The 21445-nt window shown below is 37.6% G+C and overlaps 1 protein-coding gene across 2 annotated transcripts in view; it reads left to right on the forward strand.

Annotated features, from left to right (window-relative positions):
* The first annotated feature begins 356 nt into the window (after positions 1-356).
* Positions 357-21445, forward strand: part of slc13a1 (solute carrier family 13 member 1) — a 30153-nt gene continuing 9064 nt past the window's right edge. The window contains exons 1-11 of one of the 2 annotated variants that reach the window (XM_047380962.1): positions 357-471; positions 4714-4875; positions 6741-6869; positions 7366-7502; positions 9955-10121; positions 14928-14967; positions 15131-15212; positions 18363-18520; positions 18741-18860; positions 20914-21012; positions 21129-21230. In XM_047380962.1, coding sequence (XP_047236918.1) covers positions 4765-4875; positions 6741-6869; positions 7366-7502; positions 9955-10121; positions 14928-14967; positions 15131-15212; positions 18363-18520; positions 18741-18860; positions 20914-21012; positions 21129-21230 — 1145 coding nt within the window. In that variant the 5' untranslated portion in view covers positions 357-471; positions 4714-4764. Of the gene's footprint in view, positions 472-3718; positions 3810-4713; positions 4876-6740; positions 6870-7365; positions 7503-9954; positions 10122-14927; positions 14968-15130; positions 15213-18362; positions 18521-18740; positions 18861-20913; positions 21013-21128; positions 21231-21445 lie in introns of those variants that run through there. The other variant, XM_047380951.1, reaches the window with a different exon arrangement.

The following is a 21445-nucleotide window of genomic DNA, read 5'->3' on the forward strand; positions in this document are numbered from 1 at the left end:
TATGCTGAAATTGTTTGTGTTTTGTATTTTGATTTGTCGCTTGGGTTTGCAGCACATTCTGTTTAACTCTTGTGTCCAACATTTTGTACCTTCCTTCAACTACCATTCTCCCCATTCAATAACCCTTTTTGTGATGTGATGAGATGCTCCTTCCATTGCATTCAGTGATACTATTGCCCAATATGTTTTCCCATTTGCCTGGTTTTGGTGATCAGTGGTATTAGCCATGGGTCAAAGGTCACATATCAAAGTTGGCAACTGTTTAACCACCTCATCATGACTTCAAGATAAGAAGTTAAAGGATACCAGATGTCCTAGAACTCCAATAATGAATACATTCTCTTTTTCTGTGAAAACAAATCACACCGTTTTTTCTGCTTTTCTCACAGTATATTTTAAGCTGAGAACTAAAAGTATGACGTGGATGCTTTCACACTCAAACACATCCCTGTGTTTCAACCGGACTGTAAGGTAAGTGACATTGTTCTCATTATCAGAAGATAATACCCACACTTGGATAACATTTTATCAACACAACATAGTCATCAGAACTTATGTCATGCTCAAGCATGCACATTATATAATGAAGTTTTGATATTCTGACAAATTACTTGATGTTATCTAGCCTGTGAAACACTCAGTAGATAGAACGTGTTTACCTATTTTTAGTTGTGAACTTTTGATTGAATGGTAAAAGAATTAAATATGATTGGAATAACAGTTATGTTTTTGAAACATCCATATTTATATAGAGAAATTTCACTTTATTGATATGCAAAATTTTGTTACATATTTTTCAAGCACCTTTTAGGATTTAGGATTAAGAATGTTAGGGTTGATCAAATGAGCAAGACAAGCAGGATTTTTAACGTCTTTGTTCAACCACAATTTGGGTGGGAACTATGAGCTCAAACAGTCATACTTTCAGTGTTCTTCGATATGCTTTTAAAAATAGTTGAGGGCTTGCCAAAATCGAATAGCAATTGAAAAGATGTCCTTGGGTGTCCAGTGTTTGGAGGGCAGAAGATGAGAGTAAAAGGGTGCATGTCAGGATTGCAAAATTGCAAAATTATATAGATAATTGCAGGGGATGGGGTCATCAACTCGATCTGTAGTGAGTAAATAAGTATTTATTTGTTAAGAACCTTTCTCAGACAAAACTATTACAATGCGCTGTACAGAACAGTAATAAAATAACTACTGACATTAGGTGGCGCAGGGATAAAACGTGACCTATATTTAGAAGCTTCAGTCCGCATGTGAAGCCTGTCGCAAGTTCAACCCCCAGCAAGGGGGACTTTTGCTGCATGTCTTCATCATGTCTGCATGATGATTTATCTAATCCAGTAAATGGGGCATTATAATTATCTAAACACGATGACACAAATGCATGAATTATTCTTTCCAGCTGAAGAGACCATGTGTTGCAGTTTAGAAATGTTCCTTAAATTTAAGAAACAGGGAAAAACAATAATTTTATACATGAGTCAAAGCCCAGAGTTTTGGAATGTTAGACTTAGAAGTTTGACAAAAAGAAACAAGAGCCTGACTGATTTTTGCATGTAGTTCAGGAGACGCAACAGTCTGGACTACCTATCCAGCTGATGAGGCTTAAAAGACTTCTCATTAAAAATCTCATTAAAAGATTTAATGAAGCCAACTAAAGGAACCATATAAAAAGCAAATAACAATAAACCTGGACAATGAGCACTCTACTTTCTTTAAACCAAAGACCACTTGATACTAATATCAATGGCTGCTGTAACAGGGCTTTTTTACAGTTGTGTTTTCAAGATGTTTCTAAGACACAGGAGATGTGCTATGAATTTAAGCAACAGCCCAGCATTGGACCCCACTCTTTCACTCTGAACTTGAGTTCTTGCCATCTGAATCCATCGAGTTTATCTCGATTTTAGAGTAATAGATTCAACTCCTTTAAGCTCACAGCTATCTCAGTCATTGCTGCAAGAAAGTAGATCAATGGTTGGAATTTTTTTATTTATTTTTATGTTGTGTTTTATTCTGTTTTATTTATTTATTTATTTATTGCTTTGATGTCACTTACTCATTGTAAGATAAGATTATGTCACTACAACAATTACCTGTGTATGTGTAGATTATTAGATTCCAGGGTTTTTTTACCCGACTGTCCCATTTTGCGTCTGTCTCTAACTGGATGTTCTTGACCCATGTCATTCGGGCAAAGGGTGTAATAATAGTCTGCAGCAATGAGCTTCTGCTTGCTCTTCTCTTGCTGTGAACAATATTGCGTATGCATTATAATTGCTTTACAGAAAGAGGATTTTTTCCAGGAAATATGGCAGCACTTCACCAGCCCGTATACAGTCTGGTGCAGCTGTGTTTGCATGTGCTATTGAATACACCCAACTTAAATGTTAATGCACCTTCAACTCCCTCCTACTTGTGACAGAAGAGTCATTTAATATCTCGTTTAGTATTCCATTAAGTGTCGACAGCTGTATATAATTCCCCAGTAGGGCACCATAGACTGGGGGCACCACAAGAAATGTAACTGCTCATTTGTGCTGGAAAGTTGTTTCCTATTGCTTTTTTGCATACCCAGTCAATAGGCTGTGGGAACTCCTCTGTCTAAGATGAGAAGTGTTTTGTTAGTGTCTAGTACAGTAGGTAATATTATGAACCTATGGTGCTAATTTGAAGTACTATATTGGTACTGTTTTGGTATTTTAGAGTATCAACGGGAGTGATTTGAATCGCTGTGGTGAGTAGAACTAACTTGAGGCGGGACTTTGTGATGCACAAAGTTGAAGCAAGTTCACTTCTGTTTTTCTGCCTCCTGACTGGTTGTGATTTGCAGAAAGAACAAGAAAAGCCTGTGGCCAACAAGGCCTAATTGTGTCCCTTATGCTGTGAGAACTATTAGAATGTGAAGGAATACAGGTGTGATTTAAAAAAATCTACAAACAAAAGCATTAGCGGATTTTATTAATGATTACGTCCTTGTACCACGTGTAGCAAAACAGAGTTCAGATTCTCAACCAGACATATGATCAGATTAACCTAATGTAACTTTCCAACAAGTCAACGCTTCTTTCTTACCACAACAGAGACACAAAGCTGATAATTGGTTGCACTCTGTCGCAGATCAATGTAGACTTTTCTCTTTAGATGAACTCCATACAAACTAGTTGTTTTACTACTTTCTTTCAAGCTTGTTAAGGCAGGAGTAGTCATTGCAGTCTGAACTGAGAAAAGCTGATTTTCCAAACAGCTCTTGGATTTAAAAATGTCTTTGTCAGATTTGTAAAAAATAAATACACATAATTTTTGCACAAATTGACAAGAAAGCTCACTTTCCAACAGATGCTGAGCCAGATGAAATCAACATCCACATTTCTACATTCAGGGTTTTATTTTGTTGACCTAATGTCAGTTTAAATGTTTATATTTATCCATAAATTTTTCCCACAGTTAGTACATCCCAACAGTGTAAACCATGAGTTGAAACTTGAATGAAATAGCTGAAGGATTCTTCCCAATAAAAGGATCAGAATTGTATCTGTATGTAACAATGTCCATATATGTTTTTTTTTCAATCAGGTTTTATGATTGCCCCTTTGAACGCAGAAAGAAAGACGTTTGTCTCAAGCAACGCGTTAATGATTACTAAAACATGTTGAGAAAACTAATATATGCCCCGCTTCTTCAAAGAAAGGAGCAGGGCATAGATTAGTTTGTGAAAGTGAGGGTTGTCTTTCATTACATTTAAACCAAGTTCTCTGAGGGTCAGAGGACAGGGTTCTCTCAGAGGGTGAGGACTGCACAAGGTGAGGATATCAGAGATTTGGAATAACACAATGTGTGAAATCTGAAATGTTTAACTTTCTTTACTTTCTTTCTTTTGTGTTATGTTTATTAATTTAATAATTAGTTGTCAAAAATAGGAAACAAACTTTCAGACTTTTCTTCAGTATCTTTTTCTTAAAGGCATTTTAATTGAAAAAACACATAATAGTAGAAAGTGTTAGTTACACTTTATTTCAGATCCTTTTTTTTTTTTTACTGGAAGCTAAGTGAAAAATATTAATTATTAATAATAAGAAAGTGTGATTAAAGCACATTAGTGGTTATCGTTAATAAACCTAATAGAAAAACAATTCACTTTTATTTTTCATTGAAATAAACCTACAACAAAAAGTACAGGAAAGAATTAGGTGAGTGAAAATGAAATGTGTGAAACGAGCAGGTCCAGTTTACTGCTGATTTTCAGCAAAGGTTCACACTGCCTGGCTGAAAATCTCACAGCTTTTCTGTGACAAATAAAAAGTAAATCCATCATAAAAGTCGAGTTTTGTTTTAGGCAAACTATCATGACAAATTCTCTGTATTTTATACATTTGAAAGGAACTGACAACAGGTGACATTATACTGGCATGCCAATTATAAGAGACAAACCCATTTACTCTTTTCTTTTTGTGACTTTTCCAGAATTTCTAGGTCCAAAATGCAGTAAATATAACTGCATTCTTCCTCTAATGCTGATAAGGGCCATAAATAAATAAATAATGATATCTTGCTTTGTGTTGCTTTCAAAATAACCAACAGTTACTGAGGTTCAAAAGAATTACTTAAGAAACCTTCAGTAGATATGACTACAGAACCTGCACCCTGCAGTATTTTCAGGTCCTGTTGACTGTCCTATTGTATGTTCACCCAACATTCTTTGTAAAGTTTCACAGGTGAGCTGGATTAAAGCTGGAACCACAAAGAGAAAAAGAAGAAATGAGAATGCTGAGGAGCGTGAGCAGAGGGCTGTGGGATTATCGCAGCTTTATCCTCATCATTCTCACACCACTGCTGCTGCTTCCTCTTCCACTGGTCATCAAGACAAAGGTGAGCTTCCCTGAGCCCAGCATCTGCTTTTCAGCCTTTTGATTGGATATGACAAATTTTCTCCCAGCTCTGTTTTACAAAACAGTTATATAGTTGAGTCTAAACGAATTCATACCGTTGGGAGAATTAGATTTTTATTCCATCAAGAATGTTAGTTTCGGATAAGAAATGATGAGACGGAGACATCTTAAGACAAAATAATAGAAAAGCCGTATCAATTTGGAAAATATATATATATGTTTTTTGGAATTGTTTTTCAAATGCTATGCTGAAACTTAATAATACCCTCCTCAATAATCAATTGATAATTAATATCATACCCTTCTTCTAATAGCTGAGCAGCTTTGTCCATGCTCATCCAGGAGGAGTGAATGCTACAAATCTCTGACTCGATGCAATCTGTTGGGTTTCCTTAGATAGAAAAACTTTTTATCCAATTTGAATAAATAACTGAATCTGACTGCACTGTTCAATGATTAGGATTAATTGGAATGTATGTACCTGACTTTGTGAAGTGCCTTGAGACAACATGTGTTGTGAATCTGCGCTATATAAATAAACTGAATTGAATTATTCTCCGTTGTTTTGATGATTTATCTTTGATGATGAGCACCAAGTCTTTGGGGTTGGAAGGCCTCTTTGCCATCACCCTAATCTTTAGTTCCCTCCACAGATTTTCTATCAAATTGAAGTGAGGACTAGGCCACACTAAAAACCTTAACATTACTTCCAGTCAAAAGAAACATGTTGGTCAAATTAAAGTAATATTTTAAACCCGAAATCTACATGGGCATGAATAATTCTTGGCTTACATGAACAGCAACAAACAAAATGAAAACACATCTGAAATCCAGTGAGTCAAAAACCCATTTTGATTTGCATTATGAACTAGGTGGTGCATACACCCATGCCTGCTATATGTGGTAAAGGATGTTACAAGGTGTAAAAACATATTTTTTGTTATTTCCTTTGCATAAGCATCCATTAAAACTGAGCTACACTGCTGGTATGACTCCTCTGAGACTCCCCATGCTGTTTATTTACAGAAGCTGGGTAAATGTCAATAATCAGGTAACATTATAATAAAGCCATCACAGAAAATGAGCTAAGTATCCAGTATGGCTGCTGCACATTTAAAACAAAGAGAAAATTGTAAATATGAAATAAATATTTCCTTATGTGTTACAAAATGTCTATATGTGTATGTACATTACTGCTCCTTTATCCTCATTTTAATTTTCTCTAAAGTTTCCATATTTACATTTAATATCGGTACAATGTGAGTGCTGAGTAGCTAATCTGTTGATTTATTGGGATATAATTGTAATACAGCATCCATCCATGGAGTTTCCATTCCGCCTATTTCCAGCAGGCTGTAGCCTGGAAAGAAGAAGGTTCTACCTCAGGCAAATCGTCATTTCATGACAGACAACCAAGCACACTTCCACATCTAAGGCCAATTTAGTGTTGCTGTTATATGAAGGATTTTAGCCAGCAGCAGTAGAAGTTATAGGACTATGAAAACGAATGGAATTTAGTTGACTCCTTCCTGTGGAGCAACAGTACCATCAACTGGAACAACCATGCAACTGTGTCTATTTGTGATTCTTCTTCCTCCATACCTGCACTTTTCTATCCTTTGTTGTTTTTTTTAACATCCTGCATACACAGCTTGAGATGCCGAGCACGCCTTGTGGTACATTTCCTTAGTCCTCAGCATTGTTTCCTGAAAAGGAGTGAAACTAAAAAATCTCTGGACAACTGAGAGATTGTCTTTGAATGCTGCTTGTTGCTGCACACAGGCTATCCCTATTGCAATAAAAGGGTTAAACTAAGTAATTTGTTTTGGTCTTTTTTCCATTTAGGAAGCAGAATGTGCCTTTGTGTTGCTTCTCATGGCAGTGTACTGGATGACCGAGGTGATACCTTTGTCCATGACCGCCATGCTCCCTGCCATCCTCTTCCCTGCATTTGGCATTATGAAGTCATCTAGCGTGAGTCAATTTAAAAAAAGAGAAGGTTTGATCTGCCAGGTTTTGAGTTTAATTGTGTCTCTTGAGATGGTACAAAAAGGAACATAACACATAACAGATTCCACACTGTTGTCTGATGTCTTTTCCTTCTTGGCATGTTTTAGAACAAAAGACTGCCAAAATTATTGCTTTTATAGAAGTGACCATTTGTTGCTGATTTTAGGTGCATTTAATTAGTCATCTCTAGCTGCTGGGTGGGTGACTTTCCACTTTGGCTTTGTTTTTCTTTAATAAATAATGACTGTTGAATCTATCGTGTGTTTTTTTATAATTGAGGTTAGATATAGAACCTGATGAAGATCACATTCTGTTTATTACGTCTTATTACATACAAATCCCCGAAATTAAAACTGTGTGCTTTCTTAATATCATGGCAAGATGTATTTTAATCAATTGTAAATCATATTTTATGATTCGTAGTACTGAGTATTGTCAAAACTGTCCACATTGCTTTAAGGTGGCAAAGGAGTACTTCAAAGACTTCCACTTCCTGTTAGTGGGAGTGATCTGCCTGGCTACATCCATTGAGAAGTGGGGTCTGCACCGCAGAGTGGCATTGAGGCTTGTCTCCATGGTGGGAGTAAACCCTGCATGGTGAGTACCTTTATAATGTGCTGCTGGATTCAAGTATTATATTATTTGGGATTTCTGAAATATTATTGGAAATACAAATCCAATTAAAGTTTTAAACAACAAAGTCCACTTGTATATTGCAAAACTGAACTCTGTTCCATCCATAGGATTAACATTTAACTTAGGTGTGAATCAACAACCTGCCTAAAATTTAGGAGGTCTTAAGAAAGCATTCCTCCATGACTTCATGAATATATTTTCTATGTGGACATACAGTACATTTCATCAACTACAATGTCATAACCTTGTAGTTGACAACTAAAACTAAAATGATTATAGGTGACTAAAATGCATCTAAAACATTACATTTTACAAGTTGTCAAACCACCTTAGAGACAAGTTCTGGCTGTTTATATCTGGAAACATTCTGCTAGCGCCAAACATCCGATGCCTACAGATGCTGGTGCTGCACAGATCCTCCAGTCTTTGTGTCTTGAAAAAAATTATATAGGACATGTGTTTGTGCCATTGCTAATCGTTCCTGTGACCAGGCTACTCTGAAGTTGTCAGAATGGGTTTTGGAACAAAACCGGAGTGCAGAAAAACACTTGGTAGCAGCATAGTGGGTATGAGAATCTTGAGGCTTTAATAATGAAAAGATGAACTTACACGAGTTTCCAAAATGACAAGGAACAGGGATCAACATGGAAGTAACAGGAGGACCGAACGGGGAACAATGAAAATAACCAAACATATATACTGAGGGAGAGAGGAGTGAGAACCAATGAAAATAGGTGACAGGCAATCAAAGGAACTAAGAACAGGTGAGACAAGGAGGCAGTGAGGCAGAGGGAGCAGGTGAACCTAATAAAACTGAAGCATGAGGAAAGGGCCTAATTAACACGACAGTGAGCAGACCTAAACGAAACTATAGACCAAGATAAATAAAGCATAAGAATCAAGAATAAACATGAACTAAAGGAAACTGAGAAAATGGAGGGAACACAACAACCTAAGAACTAGCAAAACCATTAAGAAACCCTGACTACAAAAGTAAACAAACCTAAACCACACTGACTGAATAGATTGGAAAGGAAGCAGAGAACATGACTAGAATGTAAACAAACAAAATGTAACCAATAAGTAAACACAACCTAACCAGAGGGGCTGGAGAATAAAGCTAAACTAGAGGAACTACAAGAAAGGACTACAACTAGAAAGGAAACTAACACAGAGAAAATAAGACTAGTAACCTAGTAGAATATAAAAGAGGACAAATACCAAACCATAAATAAACACAAAGATACTAAACGGGAAACTGAACTAGGAAATACAAGGAAACCAGAGCACTACAAATAATAAATAATAATAACAATGGCACAGAGAAAACCATACTAAGTCAAAACTAAGAAAGCAATAATAATTAAAGGAGCAATGAACGAGGAGAGTGACAACACTAGAAGGAAATAAACAATCAGGAGTAAGGGGAAGTAACCAAAACAACTACGACTACCCAAATACTAAATATAAACATAAAAAGTGACTAAACACAAACAAAGTCCAAACCCTGACAGAAGCTACTGTAACAGGAAAGATCAGTTTGAGATCATACAGTGCATCTGTTTCTATTTTCTGAAATTACACCAACAAGTCTGAGATGACTCTCCAGAGAGGTTTTAAAAAGGAAAACACTAAGCTATTGATTGACACAAAGTGGATAGACCCAGGCCATGCAAGATCCCATGTTTCCTCCAACAGAAACTTGTTGTTGCACTGTTGCACTAGAACAGTATGCTGAGAAACAAGTAAGCAACAATTGTCCTTGTCAGTGTATTCTGAATTTCTGTGATTGTACTGGGCTTTGGTCCTTGCAGAAGAGCTTTGATAAGCTTCTGTAGAAAAATAAACAAGGTAACTTTCTGTTTAGAGGTGATCAGTCCTTTTTAGAGGTGATCAGTACTAAATAAGAAAGTGAACACTCTTGCCTCAAGGTAAAGAACAACAGAGAACACAGAAGAAACCTTAAGTTAGGAGGAGAAGCTAAACTGTTCATTTTCAGATAGTTGCTACAATTTAGCACTAATAAATGACCTCCACTTTACATGTAAGGAAGCAGAAATGCCCATCCATCCATCCATCCATCCATCCATCCATCCATCCATCCATAAATCTTCATTTTAAAATGCTAAACCACAACTTTATGACCAAAAACTTAAACTAGGTACATAAACATATAACATAACTAAATATGAACAATCTAATTTTCTTCTTAAATGTATGTTTTCCATTCTTTTTAAAATACTTTTTTTCCCCACAGAAAGTAGTAAAACGTAAAAGTTTTTGTATCAGTATGAAAGACATCCGGTAGATCAGCCGCCACTCTGCTTTACTTAACATGTAAAATTAAACCAACTCAAAGTGTAAACATGCAGATGCTTTGTTCCTGTTTTTGATATAATGTTGTTGTCTTTAGGCTGATGCTGGGCTTTATGTCTGGTTGTGCCCTCCTGTCTATGTGGGTTCAAAACACCTCAGCAGTTGCCATGGTGATGCCCATTGTAGAGGCTGTCCTCCAGCAGATCCTGAAGGCCAAGGAGTCAGGATGTGCGGGCAAAGTCAACCCTAACCTGCAGCTGGATGGTAACTGGATGTACTTTAGTAAAACACAGACCAACACACTTTTGGTCTCAAATACAGGTCCTTCTCAAAATATTAGCATATTGTGATAAAGTTCATTATTTTCCATAATGTCATGATGAAAATTTTACATTCATATATTTTAGATTCATTGCACACTAACTGAAATATTTCAGGTCTTTTATTGTCTTAATACGGATGATTTTGGCATACAGCTCATGAAAACCCAAAATTCCTAGCTCACAAAATTAGCATATCATTAAAAGGGTCTCTAAACGAGCTATGAACCTAATCATTTGAATCAACGAGTTAACTCTAAACACCTGCAAAAGATTCCCGAGGCCTTTAAAGCTCCCAGCCTGGTTCATCACTCAAAACCCCAATCATGGGTAAGACTGCCGACCTGACTGCTGTCCAGAAGGCCACTATTGACACCCTCAAGCAAGAGGGTAAGACACAGAAAGACATTTCTGAACGAATAGGCTGTTCCCAGAGTGCTGTATCAAGGCACCTCAGTGGGAAGTCTGTGGGAAGGAAAAAGTGTGGCAGAAAACGCTGCACAACGATAAGAGGTGACCGGACCTTGAGGAAGATTGTGGAGAAGGGCCGATTCCAGACCTTGGGGGACCTGCGGAAGCAGTGGACTGAGTCTGGAGTAGAAACATCCAGAGCCACCGTGCACAGGCGTGTGCAGGAAATGGGCTACAGGTGCCGCATTCCCCCAGGTCAAGCCACTTTTGAACCAGAAGCGCCTGACCTGGGCTACAGAGAAGATTTCATTTTTCAGCATGACCTGGCACCTGCTCACAGTGCCAAAACCACTGGTAAATGATTTACTGACCATGGTATCACTGTGCTCAATTGGCCAGCCAACTCTCCTGACCTGAACCCCATAGAGAATCTGTGGGATATTGTGAAGAGAACGTTGAGAGACTCAAGACCCAACACTCTGGATGAGCTAAAGGCCGCTATCAAAGCATCCTGGGCCTCCTTAAGACCTCAGCAGTGCCACAAGCTGATTGCCTCCATGCCATGCCGCACTGAAGCAGTCATTTCTGCAAAAGGATTCCCGACCAAGTATTGAGTGCATAACTGTACATGATTATTTGAAGGTTGAGGTTTTTTGTATTAAAAACACTCTTCTTTTATTGGTCGGATGAAATATGCTAATTTTGTGAGATAGAATTTTGGGTTTTCATGAACTGTATGCCACAATCATCCGAATTAAGACAATAAAAGACCTGAAATATTTCAGTTAATGTGCAATGACTCTAAAATATATGAATGTTAAATTTTCATCATTACATTATGGAAAATAATGAACTTTATCACAATATGCTAATATTTTGAGAAGGACCTGTATTTAGGTAAAATCTTGATAAAATCTCTCCTACATTTACTTTTAACATTAAATGCAGATATTTCAGATTTTAAATATAATGTTTCTTAAAACAGGGGCTCCAGGCTTGTTTGTCCAAATACAGGGGTTGGACAATGAAACTGAAACACCTGTCATTTTAGTGTGGGAGGTTTCATGGCTAAATTGGACCAGCCTGGTAGCCAGTCTTCATTGATTGCACATTGCACCAGTAAGAGCAGAGTGTGAAGTTTCAATTACCAGGGTAAGAGCACAGTTTTGCTCAAAATATTGAAATGCACACAATATTATGGGTGACATACCAGAGTTCAAAAGAGGACAAATTGTTGGTGCACGTCTTACTGGCGCATATGTGACCAAGAGAGCAAGTCTTTGTGATGTATCAAGAGCCACGGTATCCTGGGTAATGTCAGAATACCACCAAGAAGGACGAACCACATCCAACAGGATTAACTGTGGACGTAAGAGGAAGCTGTCTGAAAGGGATGTTCGGGTGCTAACCTGGATTGTATCCAAAAAACATAAAACCACGGCTGCCCACATCACAGCAGAATTAAATGTGCACCTTGGTGTGGAGAAGCCCCAAAGAAGCGTAGCAACCAGACTGTTGCATGCCCAGAGTGAAGCATGGGGGTGGATCAGTGATGGTTTGGGCTGCCATATCATGGCATACCCTTGGCCCAATACTTGTGCTAGATGGGCGCGTCACTGCCAAGGACTACCAAACCATTCTTGAGGACCATGTGCATCCAATGGTTCAAACATTGTATCCTGAAGGCGGTGCCATGTATCAGGATGACAATGCACCAATACACACAGCAGGATTGGTAAAAGATTGGTTTGATGAACATGAAAGTGAAGTTGAACATCTCCCATGGCCTGCACAGTCACCAGATCTAAATATTATTGAGCCACTTTGGGGTGCTTTGGAGGAGCGAGTCAGGAAACGTTTTCCTCCACCAGTATCACGTAGTGACCTGGCCACTATCCTGCAAGAAGAATGGCTTAAATCCCTCTGACCACTGTGCAGGACTTGTATTTGTCATTCCCAAGATGAATTGATGCTGTATTGGCCGCAAAAGGAGGCCCTACACCATACTAATAAATTACTGTGGTCTAAAACCAAGTGTTTCAGTTTCATTGTCCAACCCCTGTAAAAAGGCTTTACGTTCAAGGATAAACCATTTACATAACGTTCCCAAGCTTAACAACTTTTTAATCGGAAGGTCTGATGGCATTCACATTGTGAGTGGCTCACAACAAACTTATGTTCAGAAAGAACCCGTGAGCATTAATGCACAAGATCAGCTTTTTGTTGCAACATCCATTGTTCTATACAGTCAGTAACAAAAGCTACACTCCCTCTAAAATCTGAAGGCAGCTGGAATGAATTTGTTTTTCTCACAGTTTTTCTGTCTTGGCCTTACCTTTGCATTACAAATAATGAAAGTGTAGGACCTCCCGAGGTTAGATCTTAATAGCTTTTGAACCTGCTAAAGACCAGATTGTTTTTATAATGTTTTTTATGTAAAAGCCAAGAACTCAAAGGGGCTGCACTTTTTTCCCATATGACTTCATCAGAGCTTCTGCAGTAGACTCCTTATTTTGCCTGCTGCTTTCAGGGTTACACACAGTGCATCTCCTGCTCCATCTCACCATGTCCTTTGGACTTCAACATACACCAACCATCTCAATGTCTTTCTTAACTATGTCAAGGTCTAGAGTCTTCCTCTTTTCCTCCTGTCTGCCAGCTTAATCTCCAAATACTCTTTCCACAGTATCCTCTATCTGTTCTATCTCCAAGCAGCCCAATCCGAGCTATCCCCCTGACCTGCTCATTTCTAATCCTGTCCACCCTGGTTGCTCCAAATGAAAATATCTGAATCCTTAACTTCGCCACCTCCAGCATAGCCTTCTGTCTTTTAAACAGTGCCACTGTATCCATACCATATATCATAGCAGGTCTCACTACAGTCTTACAGAGTCTCACTTTCAGTCTTGGAGCTGTCCTTCTGTGAAACATCACTCCTGACACTCGTCTCCATCCACTGCCTGCACTTCAGGCACCTCTATTTTACACTGTTCCCTGGTTTTGATGGCATTTACAAATATGTTTTCTATCTTGCTTCTCTGGGGACACCTTCTACCTCATCTAGTTTGCTCCAGAAATCATATATTTCTTCCAACTTGTGCTGTACCTGCACTGACAACATTCAACAACACTCCCTAATGTCTAGCTTCAAGATAATGATCCTGTCTGAGACTCTAGTCATGTCCAAAACACACTTGACAAACTGTTCCTTTAAGATTATCCCTACTCTGTCCCTCTTCCTATCTGTACCAGAGTAGAACTACCTCCGAGGCTCCTAGCCTTCCCTTCCATCTGATCCCCCCAGTTGTTGGTTTACGGCCCTAAATATGAAACAATCATGAATATTTCCTTTTTAAATCCAACAGACATGTAATACCAAACCACTGTTTTTAGAGTTGTTGAACAGATGCCGTGATATCCATGTTTTATGATGGAGATGGTGTTTCAAAGGTGATGTGCAATGCTAGTTTTGTATCACAGATAGGAGGGCAAACCTCTGAGGACTTCGCATAAGAAGTAAAACATCTCACATTCACTGTTTGTTAAACTTGACAAAAATGCATTTTACTGTGGTTTAACTACATATTGCGCTACCATTCCCTCAATATTCTCTCAGACTTATTTCCAGTAAGTTTATAAATATCTGCAACTAACTGTGGATGTTAGAACGTTTTATATGTAGTGCACTAAAGACTTTTTTAGAACAACGTACAGCAGACCATGTGCACTCTATTTATATTGTACCACATAACAATGAAGTAGATGAAAAAAACTAAAGTTAAATATTATAAACATCACTACAAAATTGCAGACTCACTATAGAGTGTACTATGTACTATAGAGTGTACTATGCAGTGAATAGGAGACAATCGGAAGACAGCTCTGATATTTTCTTCTTTTATCACTGCAACCTGTCACCCTGGGACCCAAGGAAAAACTAGAGATGGAAAAATTAGCCTTTTAACAGGAGCTCAACATTACTGCACAGCGTGTTTTAACCTTAAACATGACCAAAAACTAATTAAAAACACAGCCATAATGATCCTATTGCTAAATGCATTATAGAAAGCAAAATTTGTCATTCGTCCACCATGCTCCTGACATGAGATTAATAAAGGAACCTGTTAAAATTTATACGATCTAAAAAGCATCTTTCAACAATATTATGCCATAAACTGAGAGAGAAAAATTAAACAACGTGTTTGTCTGATAAAAACCCTGAGAGCATAGTGCTCCTGGTATGTATCAAAATGATTTCACACCCTTGGACATTATCCACAAAAACAGGAACATACCACCACCTCAATAGAAAGGTATTTAAAGTCTGTTCTTTTTGCAGAAACTGACATCAGCGCTGAAAAAATAAAGGAAACTGTAAGGTATGTGGAGCTCTGTGATTTCTATAATGTTGCTTGCTTGCTTATGAACTATCATCAGTGTATCTTTAGTGAGGCTCTCCCTCAAACTCCTCTCTGGGTTATTGTGTGCTCCAGTAGTTTCTTGTGATTGTAAAATCTAATACCACATTGTTCTTTTTCTCAGTGATGAGAAGAACCCTGATGTTCCACATGAAAACTTCACATGTGTTGAGATTCAATCACAGCCCCAGCCTGATCCAGCTCAGGTACAAAACGCCGACAGCTACTGCTATTGTTGCTGCTGCTAATATTTAAAGTAATATATCTTCAGTGATGTTACAGCTGAAGCAGGTGCAGCCTCCATGTTCTTCTTCCATCTACTCCCTTTAGGAATCAACACATCAAACCATCTCAACCTTGTCTCTCTAACCTTGTCTCCAAAATGCTAATCCTGCCTATTTTGATAACTCCCATCAAAGATCTCCACCTCCTTCTCCTGTCTTTCTGTTAATGCTTCTGTCTTCAAAACACATATCACTGCAGCCTTTACCACCACCTTGGAACCATTCACTCTTACTGTTCTGATGTACTCTTACCTGCACAACTAATACTAGGATTATCATGCAAGCACTAGTATTTCTAGAGTTTGTACAACTGCAGCTGTTTCTATAGTTTCTGCAGCTTGTTGTATTGCTGTTTGTCCAGGCTTTTTCCAGTACAGCTATTCATTGTGACACTGAAAGGACCCAGTAACAGTAACAGGTTCCATCTAAGTTAAATGCCAGGCCATGGCTTCTTGTGACAGCAACACATGGTAGATGCTCCACCTATTTTCATATTGTTTCCAAAACATTTGTTTGCCTTTAAAGCTAATTTTTCCTCACATCTTTGTTTAAACATATTATATATATATATTATATACATTTTATAAATTGCTACCAAAGTAACCAATTAACAATGCAATGCATCCTCAACATGTTCTGTGATACTGCTGACAGCTGACAATACTTCGTGTTAGTAGTGGTGCGCCTGCAGGTAGTTCTATACATTCTGACTGTGGTGCTGAGCAACATTGCTAATACCATTACTGCTGTTGCTGCCTGTTCTAGCTTCATAAAGCAGCATGCAGGGATATACAGGGGTTGGACAATGAAACTGAAACACCTGTTTTAGACCACAATAATTTATTAGTATGGTGTAGGGCCTCCTTTTGCGGTCAATACAGCGTCAATTCGTCTTGGGAATGACATATACAAGTCCTGCACAGTGGTCAGAGGGATTTTAAGTCATTCTTCTTGCAGGATAGTGGCCAGGTCACTACGTGATACTGGTGGAGGAAACGTTTCCTGACTCGCTCCTCCAAAACACCCCAAAGTGGCTCAATAATATTTAGATCTGGTGACTGTGCAGGCCATGGGAGATGTTCAACTTCACTTTCATGTTCATCAAACCAATCTTTCACCAATCCTGCTGTTTGTATTGGTGCATTGTCATCCTGATACATGGCACCGCCTTCAGGATACAATGTTTGAACCATTGGATGCACATGGTCCTCAAGAATGGTTTGGTAGTCCTTGGCAGTGACGCGCCCATCTAGCACAAGTATTAGGCCAAGGGTATGCCATGATATGACTCATTAAATGGCTGAACATTGGATATGTTGCCACAATATAGCACGTACAGTCATATTCAATAAATTAGAATATTATTGGAAAGTTAATTTATTTCAGTAACTCAATCTACATGTGTTTCACTTTGTGAACTGAGTTACTGAAATAATCATAATTAACTGAAATAAAGGCTTGAAAACATGAGTCTCTGTGTAATCAATCTACATGTGTTTCACTTTGTGAACTGATTACACAGAGACTCATGTTTTCAAGCCTTTATTTCAGTTAATTATGATAATTTTCTGCTTGCAGCTAATAAAAACACAAAATTTAAGATTAGATTATTACATCAGACCAATTCTAATTCTAATTTATTGAAAATGAATGTATATTATCTTATACCGGGTTTCTCAAACTACCACCTTAGTAAACACCACATGATTCAGGTACCACCATTTTAACAGACATTTTAAAACAGTAGGACTAGGATTTTTTTTTTTCATTTTATTCTGTTGCCTCATAAAAAAGAAAAAAAAAAAAAAGAAAAAACAGATATTACTTGGCACTCCATGGTTGGTTAAAGAATAAGGTGTAAATTTGCGTTTTTTTAGAGTGACTCTATTACTTGTCTGGGGGTAACAGATGAAAAATACTTCTTCAGCTAACAATGGACCTTTTACTTAACTACTTGGAATTTTAAACTTTGTCATCGAAAGGGGAACACAAAGGTCTCTGGAAGTCAGAAATATGGTTGGGAAACTTTTCTCACTCAGTAATGTAATGTTTTTCTTTTACATGGCAATACAGGTTCATCTAAAAAAATTATGAAAAGTTCAATATTCTTGTCAATCTCTAAAAGTGAAACTCATATTTTATCCATTCATCACACATTGTGTGAAATATGTCAAGCCTTTATTTCTTGTCATTTTGATGATTACGACTTACAGATGATGAAAACCCAAAATTCAGTATCAGAAAATTAGAGTATCATATAACACTTAAAAATTGAAACTCATGGTGTCGCACACTACTCAGCTAATTAACTCCAATCACCTGCAAAGGTGGAATGGCCTCTAAATGGTCTCAGTCTGGGTCAGTAGGAGACACATGTATGGGAAGACCGCTGACTTATTGCTAAAGAACCTGGTTGTTTACAGACTGACAGAGATATCTTAGAATGTTGAGTGGAAGAAAAAAGTGCACCAGCAACAGGGATCGCCGCAGCTCACAACATGAAGTAGGCTGAAAGATCTCAAAGAGCAAGACATTATGCCCTGATCAAAAGATATTAAAGAACACATGAGAAACAAATTCATCAATATCTATCAATCTAAAAAAATGTTACAATGGCTTTTTGTAATTTCTAGGCTTTTGGTCTTGGATAAACCACAGTATAAGAAATTTGCAATTTTCTTGCAATGATACACAGGAAACCTGCTAGTCCACCTCTCATTGGATCAAAAAAACATTCTATGGATTGGTTTATTCTTGAAAACCCTCCAATGTTGTTGATTAAAAACAATTCTGTAAGGAAGAGTGGGCCAGGGCGAATAACATTTTCACATAGGGCCAGTTTGGTTTGGATTGCTTTTTCCTTTAATCAATAAATGATTATTTCAAGGGTATATTTATCTGATATTAAAATCGGTTTGATCTTTAAGTCTGACAAAAAATTTAAATCAGAAAAAAATCTGTAAGGGGAATAATACTTTTTCACAGCACTGAATTTTTCTTTCTCTTGCTACATTAGTATTGCTTCTGATGTTTCTTCTTATGGGTAATTTCCTTTTCTGCGTTGTCTTGAAGCCTGCAGCATGTATCCCTGCTGCTACCAGCAGGTGTAAACGGGACCTAATGATGTGCAAAGCAATGTGCCTCGGCATCGCCTATTCATCCAACATTGGTGGCATCAGCACGCTGCCAGGAACCTCTCCCAATCTCATCTTCTCTGAATATCTCAATCAGTGGGTGTCTGACTTCATTATATGCATTATATATGGTTTGATTATGAAAAAGAAGGACTATATAGCACAGGGAGGTCAACATGCAGGATATAAATAAAAGTGTTAGTTAACATTTGATCAAGTTTACACCAGTAACACTATGACAGTAACAGTATGATCTAAATTTTGGATGTAATAAGTGTTTGCATTCAAATTATTAAAAAACTGTCTTCCCCTTAAGGATTTACCCAGACTGCAACTGTATCAACTTTGGGAACTGGCTCCTACTGTGCTTTCCTATCAGTGTTGTGATGCTCCTCCTCACATGGATATGGCTGTATTGGTTGTTCATTGGCTCAGAGTGAGTGTCAACACATCACCATTATTTTAAATCACATGTGATTTTTGACTGCTTGGTCTTAATAACGTCTGACAGTTTTCTATGGATTAATCAGTATGACTGTGATATTATCAGACGTTGATGTATTTAAAGTCTGAATATTTGAAGAATAGAAATCAAATAGTGTGATGTAATGCAACGTCAGAGTTGCTCTTCTGGACTTATGCCAATAATAATACTGTTTAATTGCTTGATCTGTGGTGTCACTGAATTTTTTTTCTCAATTATTTATTATTTAAGCTGACCCTTGTTAAATATGTACTTATTAATTTGGCAGGCTATCTAATTGTCTAACCTATTTTAAACAGGGCACTTAGTTAAAAAAAAAAGCACGATTAAGACTCGTGAATATGGAAATAGGGAGAAGAAGATGTCAGTTTTGCAGACTTCTGCTTACTTAATAAGGTCAAATATTCTTACAAGCAAAACGTGAGAACATTTGTGTCAGCTGTCGCGTTCTGAGGTTTAGAGTGACCAAGAGGAGAATGGAAAACAGGTGTGAACCAGGCTGCAGAGAACTGAGGGAATATGAATGGTAGCTAAGAAGACAAGGCTATAAAACAAAAGGGAACATGAGAGCTAGACTATAACATAAATCCAGGGGAACATGACTACAAAAACAAAACTATAAGCAAAGAACCGAATAAACAACAATCAGGGAACCAGATCTAAATGAAGCTATGGACAAAGATAAATAACTGGAGAAGCATAAGAACCTAGAATAATGATTAACTAAAGTAAACAGAGAAACTAGAATATGTGCAAACCAAAAGTAAACAATAACTAAAGCTAACCAATAAGGGAGGCTGGAACTACAGAAACTAAACCGAGGAACTAAACTAGAAAAGAAAACAAGTACCTAACATAATAAAACACCAAGATACTAAATGAGAAACTAAACAAGAGAATCCAGGGAGACAAAGAACTATAATAATAATATGAAGAAGAAAACCATAACAAGTAATTGAAAAAAAACCACTAAAGGAACTAGGAGCAAAGGGAGAGAAAACAACAAACACTAGGAGGCAGGAAATAAACAAACAACCATGACTACAAAACCGAACTAAAGTCAAAACATAAAACCACAACAAAGTCCAAAGATGTCGCATCACGACATCAGCTTGATTTTATTTTTGTTTTGTTGTTGCACCTATGCTTCTTAGCAATAAACTTGAAAAGCCTGTTTTTTTTCCTTTAAATGGGGCAACATTTATAAGGAAAATTCATTTATGGGTAAAGCCGTAGAGTTGAGTTTGTGAGTTGCGCCCATGGAAACCTGTCAAATCCTCTCTGCCAATGCTAGACTGTGGCATGCTGTAGGAAGGCATCTTCCTCACTGGAAGTTCTTCACTGGGGGAAATTTTAATGGAGAGATGTCAAGATGAGCTTCTACGACTAATAGTAATCACCTCCACTCTCAGGGACCAAACTCTATCCTCCAAGATGTCATCCATCAACTTCGGTGTGCTGTTCTTGCCAGCGTGACCAACACAACCATGTTGATTGTCTTCTGATAAATGCTGGTTGAAGGATGGGATGCCAGCCCACACTAGTGTGTAACCTATTTGGTGGTCAGAATGAGGAGGTGCCAGGCTGTTGTACAGTTATCTCATGCACTACTGAGGCCCCTGTTTGTTGAATTATTAAATTGGTAAATTGCTAATATGTCTTGCTTGCTCAAACGTCTCAAACCACCAAACGAGAGCACAAATCAGAATAAATGGGCATTGGCAGAGAGGACATGCTGACCAAACCACAATGCCATTTTCCCATTCAAATGTGGCACCATTTAAGGGGGAATTAGTATATTAATTTGTAAAAAGCATTATTACAGGTCAGTTAGCTGCAAACGTTAGCAGGGAAGCTATATCATATTGACTAAAAAGCTTGTACTAAACTTTATTTCACTTTAGTTTAATTTTAAGAGATTAAAACTTTTACAACGACAATACATTTATTATTATTTCATAACTTCATAATTCCTAGGTGACAACTACACACTCTGTCTCCACAGCTTCACGTTCCTGTGGCGATGTAAAGGAGAGCAGTCTGAGAAAGAGAAGGCAGCAAGAAAGGTTATAGAGGAAGAATACAAGTTATTGGGAGCTATGAAGTGATTATTTGTTCCTTCATTCATACTTAGATTCATTCTGTAAGCCTATCAAATTTACTTTATATTTAGCTAAATATTAATTTATCCATCTGTCATAATTCATTTACTCTATCCAGGCCTCAGGAGATCTTCACTAGCGTGGTTTTCATGCTGATGGTGTTTTTGTGGTTAACCAGATCTCCAGGTTTCATGTCAGGCTGGTCTTCTCTCTTCCCCCAGTGAGTTGCACTTTTTTCATATCTTAATTTGTACTTTTTCACACCAATTAAATCAAAGGTTCTGTCACACCCCAACATGCCACTGTTCATTTATTTCCTAAGTGTTTAAGTAGTAGGCAATTAGACAACTTCTCTTATTTCTTGAAGACATCTCACCTCTCATCCAGGAGGTCTCTTCAGTTCTGAACATTGTTGGAAGTAATAGGCTTATAACA

This window comes from Girardinichthys multiradiatus, chromosome 2 (genome assembly GCF_021462225.1).
Source record: "Girardinichthys multiradiatus isolate DD_20200921_A chromosome 2, DD_fGirMul_XY1, whole genome shotgun sequence".
NCBI classification, from domain to species: domain Eukaryota; kingdom Metazoa; phylum Chordata; class Actinopteri; order Cyprinodontiformes; family Goodeidae; genus Girardinichthys; species Girardinichthys multiradiatus.